Below are 13,036 nucleotides of genomic sequence, written 5' to 3'. Positions count from 1 at the left end.
ACATTTCACAAGGCCAGTAAGAGCCACAGGGTGGTTAGCTTTCGAGAGAGCCTTTGCTCCAGACCCTCTTACCCTACAGCAATATGGAAGCCGGTCAGCCCACGGAATTGGTTATCACAGGAGGTTCAGACCAGCAAACCTCAGCAGGGCCTTTGCAAAAGTAAAACCCACATCACAGCGCTCGGAAGAGACCTGGTTGTCTTCTCCCCACCTGGCCAATACAAGCTTTGCCTCCGCCCCTTGTTAGTTTGGTGGGTCTGTGCGGCTTGGGTTGAAACTGAGGCCGGCACACAGCCCATGGCTTAGCATCAGTGTGTTTAACAACTCACTCAACACACCTGGTTTGAGCATATTTTAATGACGGTCGCGCGTATGTCCATAACTCCCTTGCGTTCCTGCCTCACCCACAGATTGGAAGGACCAGGAACTTATTGGCTTTCGGTGGACACTTCCCAAGGAACCCTGTAGCTCCAAAGTGGGTTTGACCCAGGAAAGCTCATTAGCTAATAAATAGAATGGTTAGTTTTTCAGGTGCTACAGGACACCTTGTTACTTGTGGAGCTGCGGCCCAGCCCAGCGACCCCCGAGTCTCTGAATGGCACAAGGAATGTTTTGCACAGCAGTTGTTGTCCTAAGGTGCAGGGTGTGAGCACCAGGGGCTGGTGTGAACGGGGAGAGGCTCTGTCTTCTCCAAGGGCGAGGGAGGGCTGGGGCGGGAGGGGGAGCCTGTCCAGGAGCGGAGGGGGCTCAGACGAGCAGTCGTAGCAGTGCCGGGAGGAGAAGGGCCCTGGAGAGGGTGGCGGAGAGACCAGCCTTGCTCGGAGATGCAGCGGTTGGGAAGCTCACTGCTGTGAAAGTCGCCCCCGGCACGTACTTCTGGATCCAGTCGTTGTAGGCATTGGGGCGGTTGTAGACACCGGGGTAACCAGGGGGAACATCGCCACTTGTTGTTACCAGGAACCAGCTAAAAATCCCAGCCAGGTACCAGGTCCCGCCCTCTTCACACACCAGGGGTCCACCAGCGTCACCCTAGAGAACAGGGAAAATGGCATTTGAAGGGAGGGTCCAGCCACCACCGTCCACAAGGGCCGCGGAGGATTTTCCATCTCTCGATGGCTTCACGTCCCCCCACCCTGGCTGCCTTTCAGGGAGATGCTTTATCCAGACACACATCTCGGGGCTCGGTGGTGGGTACCCGGGTATGGCCATGGGCTGGGTCATACGGGCACCCGGCTGGATGGACTGAGGGACTGTGCTGGCTTTATACTCTCAGGACATACCCTCAAGCCTAGAGGGTCTGCCTGAATACTGGGGAACGCACTCCAGCCCCCGTTGGGTGGGGTCCCCGACACACAGCACCAGGTTGATGGGAGCAATGAGATCTGCGATATGCCAAAGTGGGGCAGGACAGGGGAGGCCCCGGATCTGTCAGAGCAGCTCACCCTGGTAGCCTTTGTAGCCTTCCTTGGGGCCGGCACACATCATGTCGTCCCTGACGTGGATGGAACCTGCCGGCTCTTTTAAGCCTTCACGGATGAGGTTGTTGCAGACGGTGGAGTCTACGACGGGCACCTCAGCCTGCTGTAGCGTGGACGGTTGGGATGTCCCGCCTGGAATGAGAGGCCCGAGGGCAGGTGAGTCATGTGGCTGGAGCATCAAAAACTGTCACATGAGGGAGCTGTAGGAAGCCCCCAGCTCCACGAGGGGGCCGTGGAGGCCAGTGGGTTAGAGTGAGTGGACTGTGAGCCCGAACTTCCGGGTTCTCTCCTCAGCTCTAGGAGGGGGGATGGGATCCAGGACTCCTGGGTTCTAGCCCCACCTTTGGTGTTGAGGAAGGGGCAGTTGAACGCATGCGAAAGGCAAAGCTCCAGAGCTGCTCAGCTTTGCAGCCCTCAAATGATTTAGGAGCTGGATGTTATGGACAGGTGGGGTCAGGCTGTCACAGGGATTTGGGCACCCGGGGAAACCGGAAAGGAGGTGGGCACTTGAGCACAGCTGACAGGAGCCCCTCTGCACTCTTACGTGCCTAAAGCCCTGTGACGTACAGGCTGGTCCAGCACACTTGAGAATTCTGAGCCTTGTCTACACACACTCTGCTCTGGTTAGAGCCTCAGGTTTAACGCTCAGAGCAGATTCTGCACAGCGCAAGGCCAGGGCTGTCTGTCTGTCTATCCATCCTGATACACCCCCTCTATCCACCCATCCAGATACACCCCACATCTACCTATCTGTCCCCACACACACCCTCTATCTATCTATGTTGTGCCAGTAATTGGCTCCCCTGGGTGAGCCGTAGCCAACAGAGGGCAACGTTGCTTGACTGCACACCAGCCCGATGCTAAACCATGTCTGCAGACTCACCTGGGAGCAGCTACTCTTAGTGGAAGTTGAACTGGCTGTGAAAGGAGGTAGGTAATGGCTGACACAGCTTTACAGCACAATAAAAACAGCCCTCTGGCCTGCCGTACTGCGGTAACTAGATCACATCTTAACCTCACACCGTAGACGGCTGCAGAAGTCGGTGAGTCGAACCGTCTCACGGCACCGGCGCATGTGCAAGTGCCTGTAACCGGGCTGGGCAGACTTGAGATCCGGGTTTCGAAGCCGTTGTGATCGCTAACAGCAATGCTGGCTTCAAGATTTTTGAAAATCTCGGTCATTGAGCTTGTTGATCTCAGTCTCCGTTAATTAAGATTATTGAGAGGGAAGGGAATATTTGTCACCCAGTTCTGTGTGTACGGTGAGTCAAACACTTACCAACAGTAACCAACAAACATTGAACTGTTGAGGCCGATAAGAGCAGAGCTTTATATCTGTGCAGCTGTATAACCATGTACTGTACCTACACAAGGTGTCAGTACTGGAGAGGTAGCCATGTTAGTCTGCGTCTGTAACAGGACCTGGCCCTGCAGATTTCCAAGCCCAGCATCTGATGAAGTGAGTCTGTGCTCACGAGAGCTCATGCTCAAAACTCTTCTCTTAGTCTATAAGGTGCCACAGGACCCTTCGTTGCTGTACCTACACAGGTAGTTCAGCAGGAAGGATTTGCCCATGCGCTGCTCCCCAATGACGGACACCAGGCAGATGGGGGCGTCCCCCACCCCACCCTGCTCCAGGCAGCGGCTCAGGGCCTCCTTGTCCAGGGTCAGGTCCCCTGCCTTGTCCAGACGCACCAGCTGCACCGGCTGCCCTGGCTCTGCCATAGCCCCTGGCGCCTGCTGCAGGGACAGAGCTGGGACTCCACCTGTGGGCTGGCCAGTCCACCCACCTTGGGGCCAGAGCAGAGCAAGCTCTCCCTGGAGGGAAAAGGCGCCAGATCCTGGTTGCCACACAGGAAAAGAAACTGCACCAGGCTAGGAAAGACTTAAAGACACGGAGGCTCAGGTAGTCTTCCAAGGGATTCTGCTTGTCCCTGGAGGAGGAGAGCGAAAGCAAGACAAGATGCTGACGATGAACATTCACCTCAGGCCATGGGGCTAAGGTGTTGGACCAGTGGGACGGAGGCCACCCGAGGAGGGAGAGGGAGCGAGACGTCCAGGCTGGAGGTTGGGCCAACTTGCAGGTTGGAACCCTGGGAGAAGCTGATGGAATCTCCAGGCCGGGTTCTCACCCTGAGCAGGAGGCGAGTGATGTAGGAGAGGGCAGGACGAAAGAGGAAGGAACCAACGGGGGGCAGGAGAAGGGATGGGAGAGGAACGAAAGCACCAAGAGCTCTGACACCAGCAGGCTGGTGGCCGATACTGACAAATACTTGGCTGGGTGGGAAGTCTGAGCAAAGCCAGGGAAGCAGTGAGGGGTCTACCCAGAAATGCCAGGCACCTGGGTGAGTGAAGGAAGGAAAAAGAACTGCAGGGGTGGGATGAAAAACGAGACATTGTGAGAAGCACAGAACCAGGGCATCACAGCAGCCATGGCCGATAGGACACACACACACGCACACACACACACACACACGCACACACTCACTCCTGCAGCCTGTTGTTTGCAGAGGTGTGCTCCGCTGGAGCTGCAAACCCTATGTGTGTGCAGGTACCGTTGTAACAAACGAACCGTCAGTCACGCAGCACTTAAAAAACAACAAAAGTTATTTATAAATGCCCCATGCGGGCTGGTTTGGTTGGTTGGAATACAGAGGAACTCGGCCACCTCTCTGTTATCATTGTTGTACCTGCACACACCTACATATTTGAATGCCAAGTGTCTGCTTCTGCGAAAACCTCAGCCCGAGGTGTGGCTGCCCGGTTGTGTGCGGATGCTTGTCAGCCAACGGTGCTGCCTGACTAACAAAGGGCCTTCGATGGGACCGATCCAGATTTGAAGAACTTTGCTGTTTACATTCAGACCAGCACTAGGCGGTGGCTGATTGCCCTAGAAGGCCAGGGAGAGGTGATTCCTTCATGCGACAATCTCCATCCCAGGGTGTACCCTTACACAAAGAGAACCTGGGAATTCATTCCACAGGGCCCTGAAGTTCCTCCACCTTTGTCTTCAGCCTGCCTCCGAAACTGCCTGGCACACCCTTAGGAGAAACTGTCCTCCACTGTGTGCGGGAGACCCAGGTCTGGATAAGATCTTTCCCGACTTAAAGCTTTCCCCTGATGTAAGAACAGCTGTTTAGGGTAAGAACTACATGTACTTAGGTTCTCGGGGAGGGGCTTCTAGCCAGGACGCCTGGGTTTCATCCCCAGCTCCAGGAGGGCAGTTAGAACAGGAGGATGGGAATCAGGACTCCTGGGTTCTCTCTCCAGCTCCAGGAGGGCAGTTAGAGTGGGGGGCTGGGAGCCAGGACTCCTGGGTTCTAGCCCTAATTTCCCACCATGGGGCTGGGAGAGTTTCCTTTGAGCTGCTGTGAGCTGCCCACTCCCATTCTCTGGCCGGGCCAGCGAATGCCAACGAGAAGGTGTCGCCCTCTGCACCTGCTGCTCATGGGGCTTTGGGTGCCTGGCCCAGGAGCACCGTGACTCAGATGGGAATGACACAGCCAGTCGTGCCCCCTGAGCACAGCCCATGGGAAACACCTCACCCCCAGGATGTGGCCTCAGCTGTGCAGTGCTCCCCCCAGCCGAGGGGCCTCAGTCTCGCCAGCTGCCCCTGCTCCTGTTCTTACCAAAGGGGGGCTGCCTGGGGCACCCTGCCCCCCCCACCCACACACTGCCAGGGCCCTGGGGCTCCTGGACAGGACACAGCCGGCCAGAGCAAACAGCACCCCCGGCTGCAGGCAGGGGAGGGGCTGGAAGGAAGGTCCCTGGAGAGCATCAGCAGAGCCAGCCCCGCTCTGCCTCCCGCCGACTGCAGGACGCCCTGGGTCTGAGAGACTCTCTGCCCTGGGCCGTAGCTGCGCTGGTGGTCTCAGCCCTGATCCCAGCCGGGGGGGCGCCCCCAGCTCTGCCAGTGCCCCTCAGTCCCAGCCCAGAGCCCCCTGCTGGCTCAGCCCTCGGCTCGCAGCCTCCCCCCCATCCCCAGCCGCCCTCTGCGGTCGTAGCCTGGAGCTCACGCTGGGGAAGGGCCGGGAGTGCAGCCCCAGCTGAACCCTGTCTGCCTCTGTGGTCCTCTCTGGCAGGCCCACTGTCTGCACATCTCTGCATGGGGCCGGGCCGGCCGGGCCCCAGCCGCTTTGTCTGCCAGTCTCCAGGTTGGGTTGCTGGGTGTGGCGCAGGTTCTTGGCTCCTTTCCCCGGAGCAGCTGCACAGGGGATGTGGCGTACCAGGGCAGGATCCCACAGGCGTGGGGCACCTTCCTGGGTCCCTGGGGAATCAGCCCCGGCCTGAGTCCCACCTCCCGCTCCCTTTCCCTGGAACCCTTCCTGGCTTGCAGGGCTCCCCTGCCCCTCACCGAGGCTGATCCAGGGTCCCCCAGCCTCACCCCTGCTGCTACCAGACAAGTATGCGAACCTCCGCCCATGAGAACCTTAACCCCAACCCCAACACCCTTCACTGTAACCTCCCGATGCTCTAACCCGGCCAGTGTCGGCCCCAAGCCTCACGACACCCTTCGCCCCCCAGTAATTACACCCCTGCCCTAACCACTGGCAGGGCAACATCCACCAGTGGCAGGTCCCTCGTCTCAGCCTGGAGGCTGCAGGCAGTAGCTTGTTGCTTCCAGTGGTGGGTAATTGGCCTGGCTAGGGACAGGCGGCCGGACTGCCGTGATCCCTTCCAGATGAGCCCTCTCTGTGTGGATGCTCCCCGGCCGCAGAGCCAACTGCATTTTTGGCCAGGTTTGCAGCCACTTGGTCATCTTTTCGCCCCCATTCCCAGACCTCCTCTTCTCCCTCCTGCTGTGTGAACTTGGGGGGAACACAAGCTCCTGCTGCTGCCCCATGCTAGGTCTCAACCCCTGTGAGCCCGGTCTCCATCCATCCCCTCTACAGCAGCCTCTGGAGGGCGAGGATATGGCCTGTCCCAGGGGAGACGCTGACTTTCCACTTCACAAGCCCTGTGCTCCTGGAGCCCTGGGATTGCTGCAGTGTCCGGGAATAGGCCCCACCCCATTCACCACTGCCCCTGCCAGCTGGAGAGCCCCCGTCGGACCGTGTCCCTCACAGTGGCCTCCGAGGCTGCTCTGCAGGGCTGGCCCCCGAGCTCCAGGGCAGATGCTGGGTTTTGAATGCCGCTGCTCTGATACCTGCAGAGGAAACCCCTCTGGGGCAGCTTCGCACAGACCGGGCCAATGCAGGGGCCAAGCGGAGGTGGGGAAAGGAAGCAGGGGGAGGATATGGGGCAGGGAGGGAAGTGGGGCCCGGGGGAGGAACGGAGGTTTTAGTTGACCCCACACTGTGAATTTCAGCAGATAAATGGCTCTTCCCAAAGCTGCTGCTCTTCGGCCCCCCGCAATGCGCAGCTGTGAGCCTAGCAGCCGGCCCCGGCTCACGCGCGGCACCACTGGGGAGCTCACGGCCTCCGTACCTGGCCTGTGGGTTTCCGCCCGAGGCACAGAGGTTTTCCCACTCAGCTGTCGCTGCCGTGGGCTGGTCCAGGAATCCCCTCCTGGCCATCAAAGCACTCCCGTCCCCGTCGCACCCTTCCCGCCCCTGCCTCTGTTCTGCCCAAGGTTTCCTGCTGCTGCCAGGCATCCCTCCAGCTCGCCCGCCCCGCTCCCAGCCCCTGGCTTCTTTGCAGCTCCAGGGCTGAGGTTCTGCATGCCCTGCTGTGTTAAGGAAAGATTTAACTCTCTCTCACCCTCCCAGGTGTGGTGTTGGGTTCGACTCTAGGATCCCACAGAATTTCAAGTTCAGAGTTCAATCCACAAGTATCCTTTATTGAGGTACAGAATTACAGCTCGAGCTGGGTGCCTCCGGAGAGGGACCCCACCCCCCAGAAATTGCTGGCAATTATACCCTTTACAGTTTGTAACACCGCCCATACCCCTGTCCAAAGTCCAATCCCCTAATTTGAGTATCGGAGGGGTAGCCGTGTTAGTCTGGATCTGTAACAGCAACGAAGGGTCCTGTGGCACCTTATAGGCTAACAGAAGAGTTTTGAGCATGAGCTTTCGTGAGCACAGACTCACTTCATCAGATGCTGGTCTTGGAAATCTGCAGGATTTCCAAGACCAGCATCTGATGAAGTGAGTCTGTGCTCACGAAAGCTCATGCTCAAAACTTTTCTGTTAGTCTGTAAGGTGCCACAGGACCCTTCGTTGTTGTTACTAATCTGAGTAGGGGTTTTTACTCTACCCCATTGGGTGGTTCCGTTGCTGAGAGGACAGTCTGTTGCTGGGTGTTTGATCTTCTTCAGGAGGCAGTTATCTCAGCTCCTTCCATCCTTCTTTTATCTCCATTTTGCAAACTTCCAATTAGCACGATATCGGGCAGTTTTCAGCTGTTTTGCAGCTGTTGTTTTCAGCATTCCTTTCAGGTCAGCTTGACCTGGGCCCAAGGCTTCAACTACTTTAGCTACTAGTGCTAAGCTAAGAAAACAAACTCTTTAAACATGCATATAAAATGACATATAAATGATTTTCCCTTAACATGCTGGCAGAGGACCTGGGGAGGATAGGCTCACAGCATCCATTTTCCAAGGTGCAGCTGCTGGACTCAGTAAGAATTAAGGGAGGGATAGCTCGGTGGTTTGAGCATTGGCCTGCCAAGCCCTGGGGTTGTGAGGTCAATCCTTGGGGGGCTATTTGGGGGTCTGGGGCAAATAGATCTGAAAAAATAAGAAGGGAGGGTGCTTGGCCCTGCCAAGAGGGCAGGGGACTGGACTTGCTGACATCCTGAGATCCCTTCCAACTCTAGGAGATGTGTGTAACTGTCTAATGAGTGACTGTTGTCCCCAGGTGTGCTGACCTGGTGCTGTCTGGTCAAGACATGTTGAATTCCTCATGGATGCTCCCCATAAGAATAGCCAGAGTCCGCACAGCCCAGTGTCCTGGCTCCCAACAGTGGCCAAATGCCCAGCACCCCTGAGGGACTAAACAGACGGGGTGATCCAGCCAGACGTCTGACAAGCAGAGGCAGGGGACATCCAGCCTGGCTAGCAGCTCCGATGAACCTGTCCTGCCTGGAGTTAGGTAGATCTCCTTTGAACCCTGTTAAGGTCTTGACCCTCCCAACACCCTCTGGCGGGGAGTTGCACAGGGGGGCTGTGCGTTGGGTGAAGCAAACCCCGCCGGTTGCTGTATGCCGGCTCCCTGTTGCCAAGCATTGTATGACACCGAGCTCGCGTGAGCCCTGGGGATTGCTGCGCGATCTGTGGCAGATCCCCCAAACGAGATGAAAGAGAAGAGCAACGGGGTCAAAACAGGCTGGGAAATTTCACTCAGACCAAAAGCCCACTGTGACCTCAGCCCCGACGCGCAGGACTCTGCCCCTCAGCCTGGGGTGACCTGCACCCTAACCCTGGAGACACTCACCTCCCTGACACCCCCAGTCCAATGGCACCCGTCAGCCGATGGTAACCACACCCCGTCCTGGGGCCAGGCTCTGTGCTGTCTTGAAACACCTCCATTGGCATCCACACCGGGAAGTTCTCCACGCAGGGCCCTGGGCCAGCACCTGTTTGCACTGGGACGCCCCGAGGCTGGCGCTGGGCAGAGCAGAATGGAAGCGGTCTCAGCCTGCTCAGCGTGCTGGAATGAGCCGCTGGCGTTTGCTGGCCTGGCCCACCTGGAACTCGGTCCCTGCTCTGGCTCCCTTGAGCCGGGGAGGGGCCCTGGGTGCCCATAAAACCCAGCCGGGACTGTTCATCCCCCAGTTGGGCTTTGGTCAGAGTGATGGAGGCAGCCACGCTCGGCTGAGACATGTCAGCAGAAGGCTGCCCCATGGGGCAGCTCTGCTCCCCGCTGGCCCTCGTGCTGCCAGCGATGGCCCTGCTGCAGGGTGAGTGACATAGGTCCCAGCCCCAGCCTCCTAGGGGAAGGGGAGCAGGGTACATGTTGTGGGGGAAGGAGCTGAGCTTGGGAATAACGGGGATTGAACCCTTTGGCCCATCACAACACACCAGAGTGGACACGTGCATTCAGTCAGATCCATGGGGGGCTGTTGACTCTGGAACCTACTGATGGCAAATCAAATAGAAGCACATCTAAGAATTGTGGCCGGCACTGAGGAGAGCAGGGCTGTCCAGGGGCATTGGGTGGAGCTGGGCTTTATGGGCAGAGCCACTGTGGCTCATTCTGTGCCACGCGCTGTCTCAAGTCCCAGCACAGCCTGTGACTAACCCCCGCATCCCCACCCCCACATTAATCTCTTTCCTTTCTCTCTCTTTGCTCTCTAGGTGCTCTGGGGAGTTGGAATCAGACAGGTGAGACACCCACTGCAAAGCAGCAGCCCCACCTGCCCTGGGCACCGGCCATGAGGAGGAGATTGGGAGAAACCAGGACTCCTGGGTTCTCTTCCCAGTTAGGAGCGGGGAGTGGTGCCTATGGGTTAGAGCAGGGTTAGGCTGAAAGGCAGCACTCATCCCATGTCAATGCTGCATCCCCCGCAGGGTGCGGCCAGCCCATGAGCTCCGGGCGGATCGTGGGCGGTGGGGACGCCCCCAGGGGCCGGTGGCCATGGCAGGTCAGCATCCAGTACAACGGACACCACTTCTGTGGTGGGTCCCTCGTCTCAGCTAGGTGGGTCGTGTCAGCAGCTCACTGCTTTGAACTGTGAGTAAAAAGGGCAGGGGGGATTGGAGGGAGGGAGACGTCCTGCCTGGATCTGTGCCAGGCCACCTATGCCCACGTGGCACCACGTTGCAGCTGTCTGCCAGCAGCCCTACCCCAGAGGTGGCTGCATCTCAGCCTGTGGGAGGGAGTGTTCCCTCTGCAACTTTGTGGGTGGTTTTCCCCCAGCGGCCCCACCCCAGAGGGGGCTGCATCTCAGCTTGGGGAAAGCATTCCCTGCGAAACATTGTGAGAGGCTTTCTCCCAGTGTCCCTACCCCAGAGGTGACTGCACCTCAGCCTGGGAAAGTGTTCCCTGTGCAGCGTTGTGGGCAGCTTTCCCCCAGCGGCCCCACCCCAGAGGGGGCTGCATCTCAGCCTGGGGAAAGCATTCCCTGTGCAGTGTTGTGGGTGGTTTTCCCCCAGTGGCCCCAGCCCAGAGGGGGCTGACTCTCGCAGTCAGGTGGTTCCCTCTTTGTTGCCCAGACCCCGGTGCATTTCTGCCCATGTTTGCAATCCACAGCCCCCCCTCCCCGCAACACCGATTGTGACTTTCTCTGCTTCCCAGCTCCCTCCCTCAGTTTGGCATTCAGGTGGTGCTGGGGCAGCACCAGCTCTCCATCCCCTCCCCGAGCCAGGTCACGGCCCCTGTGCGTCAGATCCTCCTCCACCCCGACCACAACCAGGGAACCCACGTGGCCGACATTGCCCTGGTGCAGCTGGAGGAGCCGGTGCGATACACCGACGACATCCGCCCCGTCTGCTTGCCAGGCCCGGCCGACACCTTCCCTGACAACCACACCTGCTGGGTCACCGGCTGGGGGACGACAGCCATGGGGGGTAAGACTGCCCTGCGACCCACGCCTCGCACCCTGCAGCCCTGGGATCCCGGCAGCTTCTATAACCAATCCCCGACCAGCTCTGCACCGCCCCTCCCAGGCGGGGACCCCGCCAGGCTGCGTCCCTCCCAGCTACCACGAGGCAGCCGGCTTGCAGGGCCTACGCAGGAACCCTGTGCTGTCGATGGGGATGGTCTCCGGTCCACACCAGCAGAGAGCAGCCCCTCTGGGGACGGCGCTGCGCAGACTGGGCCCTATGGGAGTCAGTGCGGCTCTGGTAGCTGGGTGGGGGTGGAATGGGTGCAGGGGTGGAAGGGCAGTGGGGGGGGAGAGAGGGAGTCAGAGGGCTGGCTCATGGGGACGGGGGAATCGGCTGGGGAGGTGGATGGGGGAAGGGAATTCTCAGGCATGGGGTGTAGGTTGCAGGAGCCGTTGGATCCGATACCCCAAATCTGCCCCCTCCCCCGCAGTCTCTCTCCTGCCCCCCAAGACGCTGCAGGAGGTTGAGGTCCAGCTGATTGAACCCGCAGCCTGCAATGCCCTCTACAACATCGACCCAAACCCGAGCATAGGCAGGGACCCTGTCAAACCCGACATGCTCTGCGCCGGCTACACCCAAGGACAGAGGGACTCCTGCCAGGTGTGAGAGGGCTCTGGGCTGGCTGGATGTGAGTGACTCCCAGCATGGGTCCCTGTTGTCATGTAGGGCCTGCAGGGCATATGACGGCAGCTGCAGCTTTGGAACTGTGGACCTGGGCCCCTTCAAGAGGCTGGAACAGCCCTGAGCTCTCAAGCCATGTGGTGTCAAAGCCTAGGCACCAGTGCCCAGGATTACGGCTGGGTATGAAGGAGGGATGATGTGACTACAGGGTAACTGCAGCCTGCCTGAGACTGCTAAGAGCCTGAGCCAGTCATTGTGAGATGGGCAAAGACCCCAGTCCTCAACAGGGAGGGTGTCAACTCCCAGCCCCCTGCTCTGGGGAGCCCCACGCTGGTCTCTGTGTAGGGCAGGAGAGGAAGAACATGGCCACCTGATCCCTTGGGAACATACTGGGGATCCCACTGCTGACACCAAAAGCACAGCAGGCTCCTTTCACTTCTCCCGCGGCTGTGGGCTAAATATGTGGGTGGGGGGGTGGGCAGGCCCATGTGACTTCACCCCCAGGGGCTGGACTGGGGCTTGGGGCAGGGGCAAAGGCCCTCACTAATCCCAATGTCTCTGCTTCCCCAGGGGGATTCTGGGGGGCCACTGGTCTGTGACCACAATGGGACCTGGCTGCTGGTGGGGGTCGTGAGCTGGGGGCAGGGCTGTGGCCTGCCCAATCGCCCTGGCGTCTACGTGCGGACGGCGGCCTACGGCGAGTGGCTACGGGGCCACGCGGCCGCCCTGGAACAAGCCACCGAGGCAGAAAGCAGCAGCTCCGGAGCAGGTGACCCCAGAGCCCCCGCGGGCTCCTGCCTGCTGCTCTGCAGCGCTCTGCTGCTGTCCCTGTGCCCTGGCCGGCAGCGACCCCTGCCCCGCCCCGCCCCGCCTCGCCTCGCCTCGCCTCGCCTCGCCTGCGGGGGGGCGGGAGCCGGGAGCCGGAGACCGGAGAGGGCCTGAGCGCCACCGGCAGCGCCCGCCCGAGTCTGCAGCGAGCCCGACCCCGCGGCGGGGCAGCGGCTGGACAAGCGGGGCGGGGCGGGGTGGGGGGCGGTCTGGGGACAGTGACTCGGGTTCGAGTCGCACCCGGCTCCCGCCGGCAGCTCCGAGCGCCGCAGAGCGGCTGCCTGGGACTCGCTGCGGCCGGGTCCGCTGATGGGGGCCGGGGCCGGGCTGGGCCGGTTGTGGGACCCAGCGGAGCCCCAGGGCGAGACCCGCCCCTCCCGGGACCCGCGTGACTCCCCCAGCGCCCGGCTCCGGCCGCGGCTTCCCCCCGCCCCATCCCCCCACTCCGGCCCCGCCCCCTTCCGCCCGGCAGCCAATCACTGACGGGCCGGGCGGAAATCGGAGCCGCCCGAGGTTCCACTTTCGTTTCAGCTGCGGGGCCGATTCCCGGAGCCAGGGCCGGGGCGGGGCGGTTCCCCCCTCGGTCCGCGCCTGCGCCCCCCTCCCCCCGCCGAATGAAC

General features: G+C 60.2%; 1 protein-coding gene across 1 annotated transcript; it reads left to right on the top strand.

Moving 5' to 3' along the window:
- Positions 1–9,261: 9,261 nt before the first annotated feature.
- On the top strand, positions 9,262–12,726 carry LOC142015210 (serine protease 33-like). The gene is made up of 7 exons (XM_074998627.1): positions 9,262–9,319; positions 9,717–9,743; positions 9,930–10,092; positions 10,657–10,928; positions 11,398–11,567; positions 12,159–12,357; positions 12,674–12,726. Exons 1-7 carry the CDS (start codon positions 9,262–9,264, stop codon positions 12,724–12,726), a joined length of 942 nt encoding a protein of 313 aa, XP_074854728.1.
- The last annotated feature ends 310 nt before the right edge of the window (positions 12,727–13,036 follow it).

Source organism: Carettochelys insculpta, chromosome 6 (assembly GCF_033958435.1).
Source record: "Carettochelys insculpta isolate YL-2023 chromosome 6, ASM3395843v1, whole genome shotgun sequence".
Classification (NCBI taxonomy): Eukaryota; Metazoa; Chordata; order Testudines; family Carettochelyidae; genus Carettochelys; species Carettochelys insculpta.
This window is presented reverse-complemented; position numbering and strand designations above follow the sequence as displayed.

Bases quoted from the DNA above. Each gene is read 5' to 3' on its own strand.
- LOC142015210 (XM_074998627.1), top strand. From the start codon at position 9,262: ATGGGGCAGCTCTGCTCCCCGCTGGCCCTCGTGCTGCCAGCGATGGCC. The intron at 9,744-9,929 runs GTGAGACACCCA...CATCCCCCGCAG, and splicing joins GGGGAGTTGGAATCAGACAG to GGTGCGGCCAGCCCATGAGC. The intron at 10,093-10,656 runs GTGAGTAAAAAG...TCTGCTTCCCAG, and splicing joins GCAGCTCACTGCTTTGAACT to CTCCCTCCCTCAGTTTGGCA.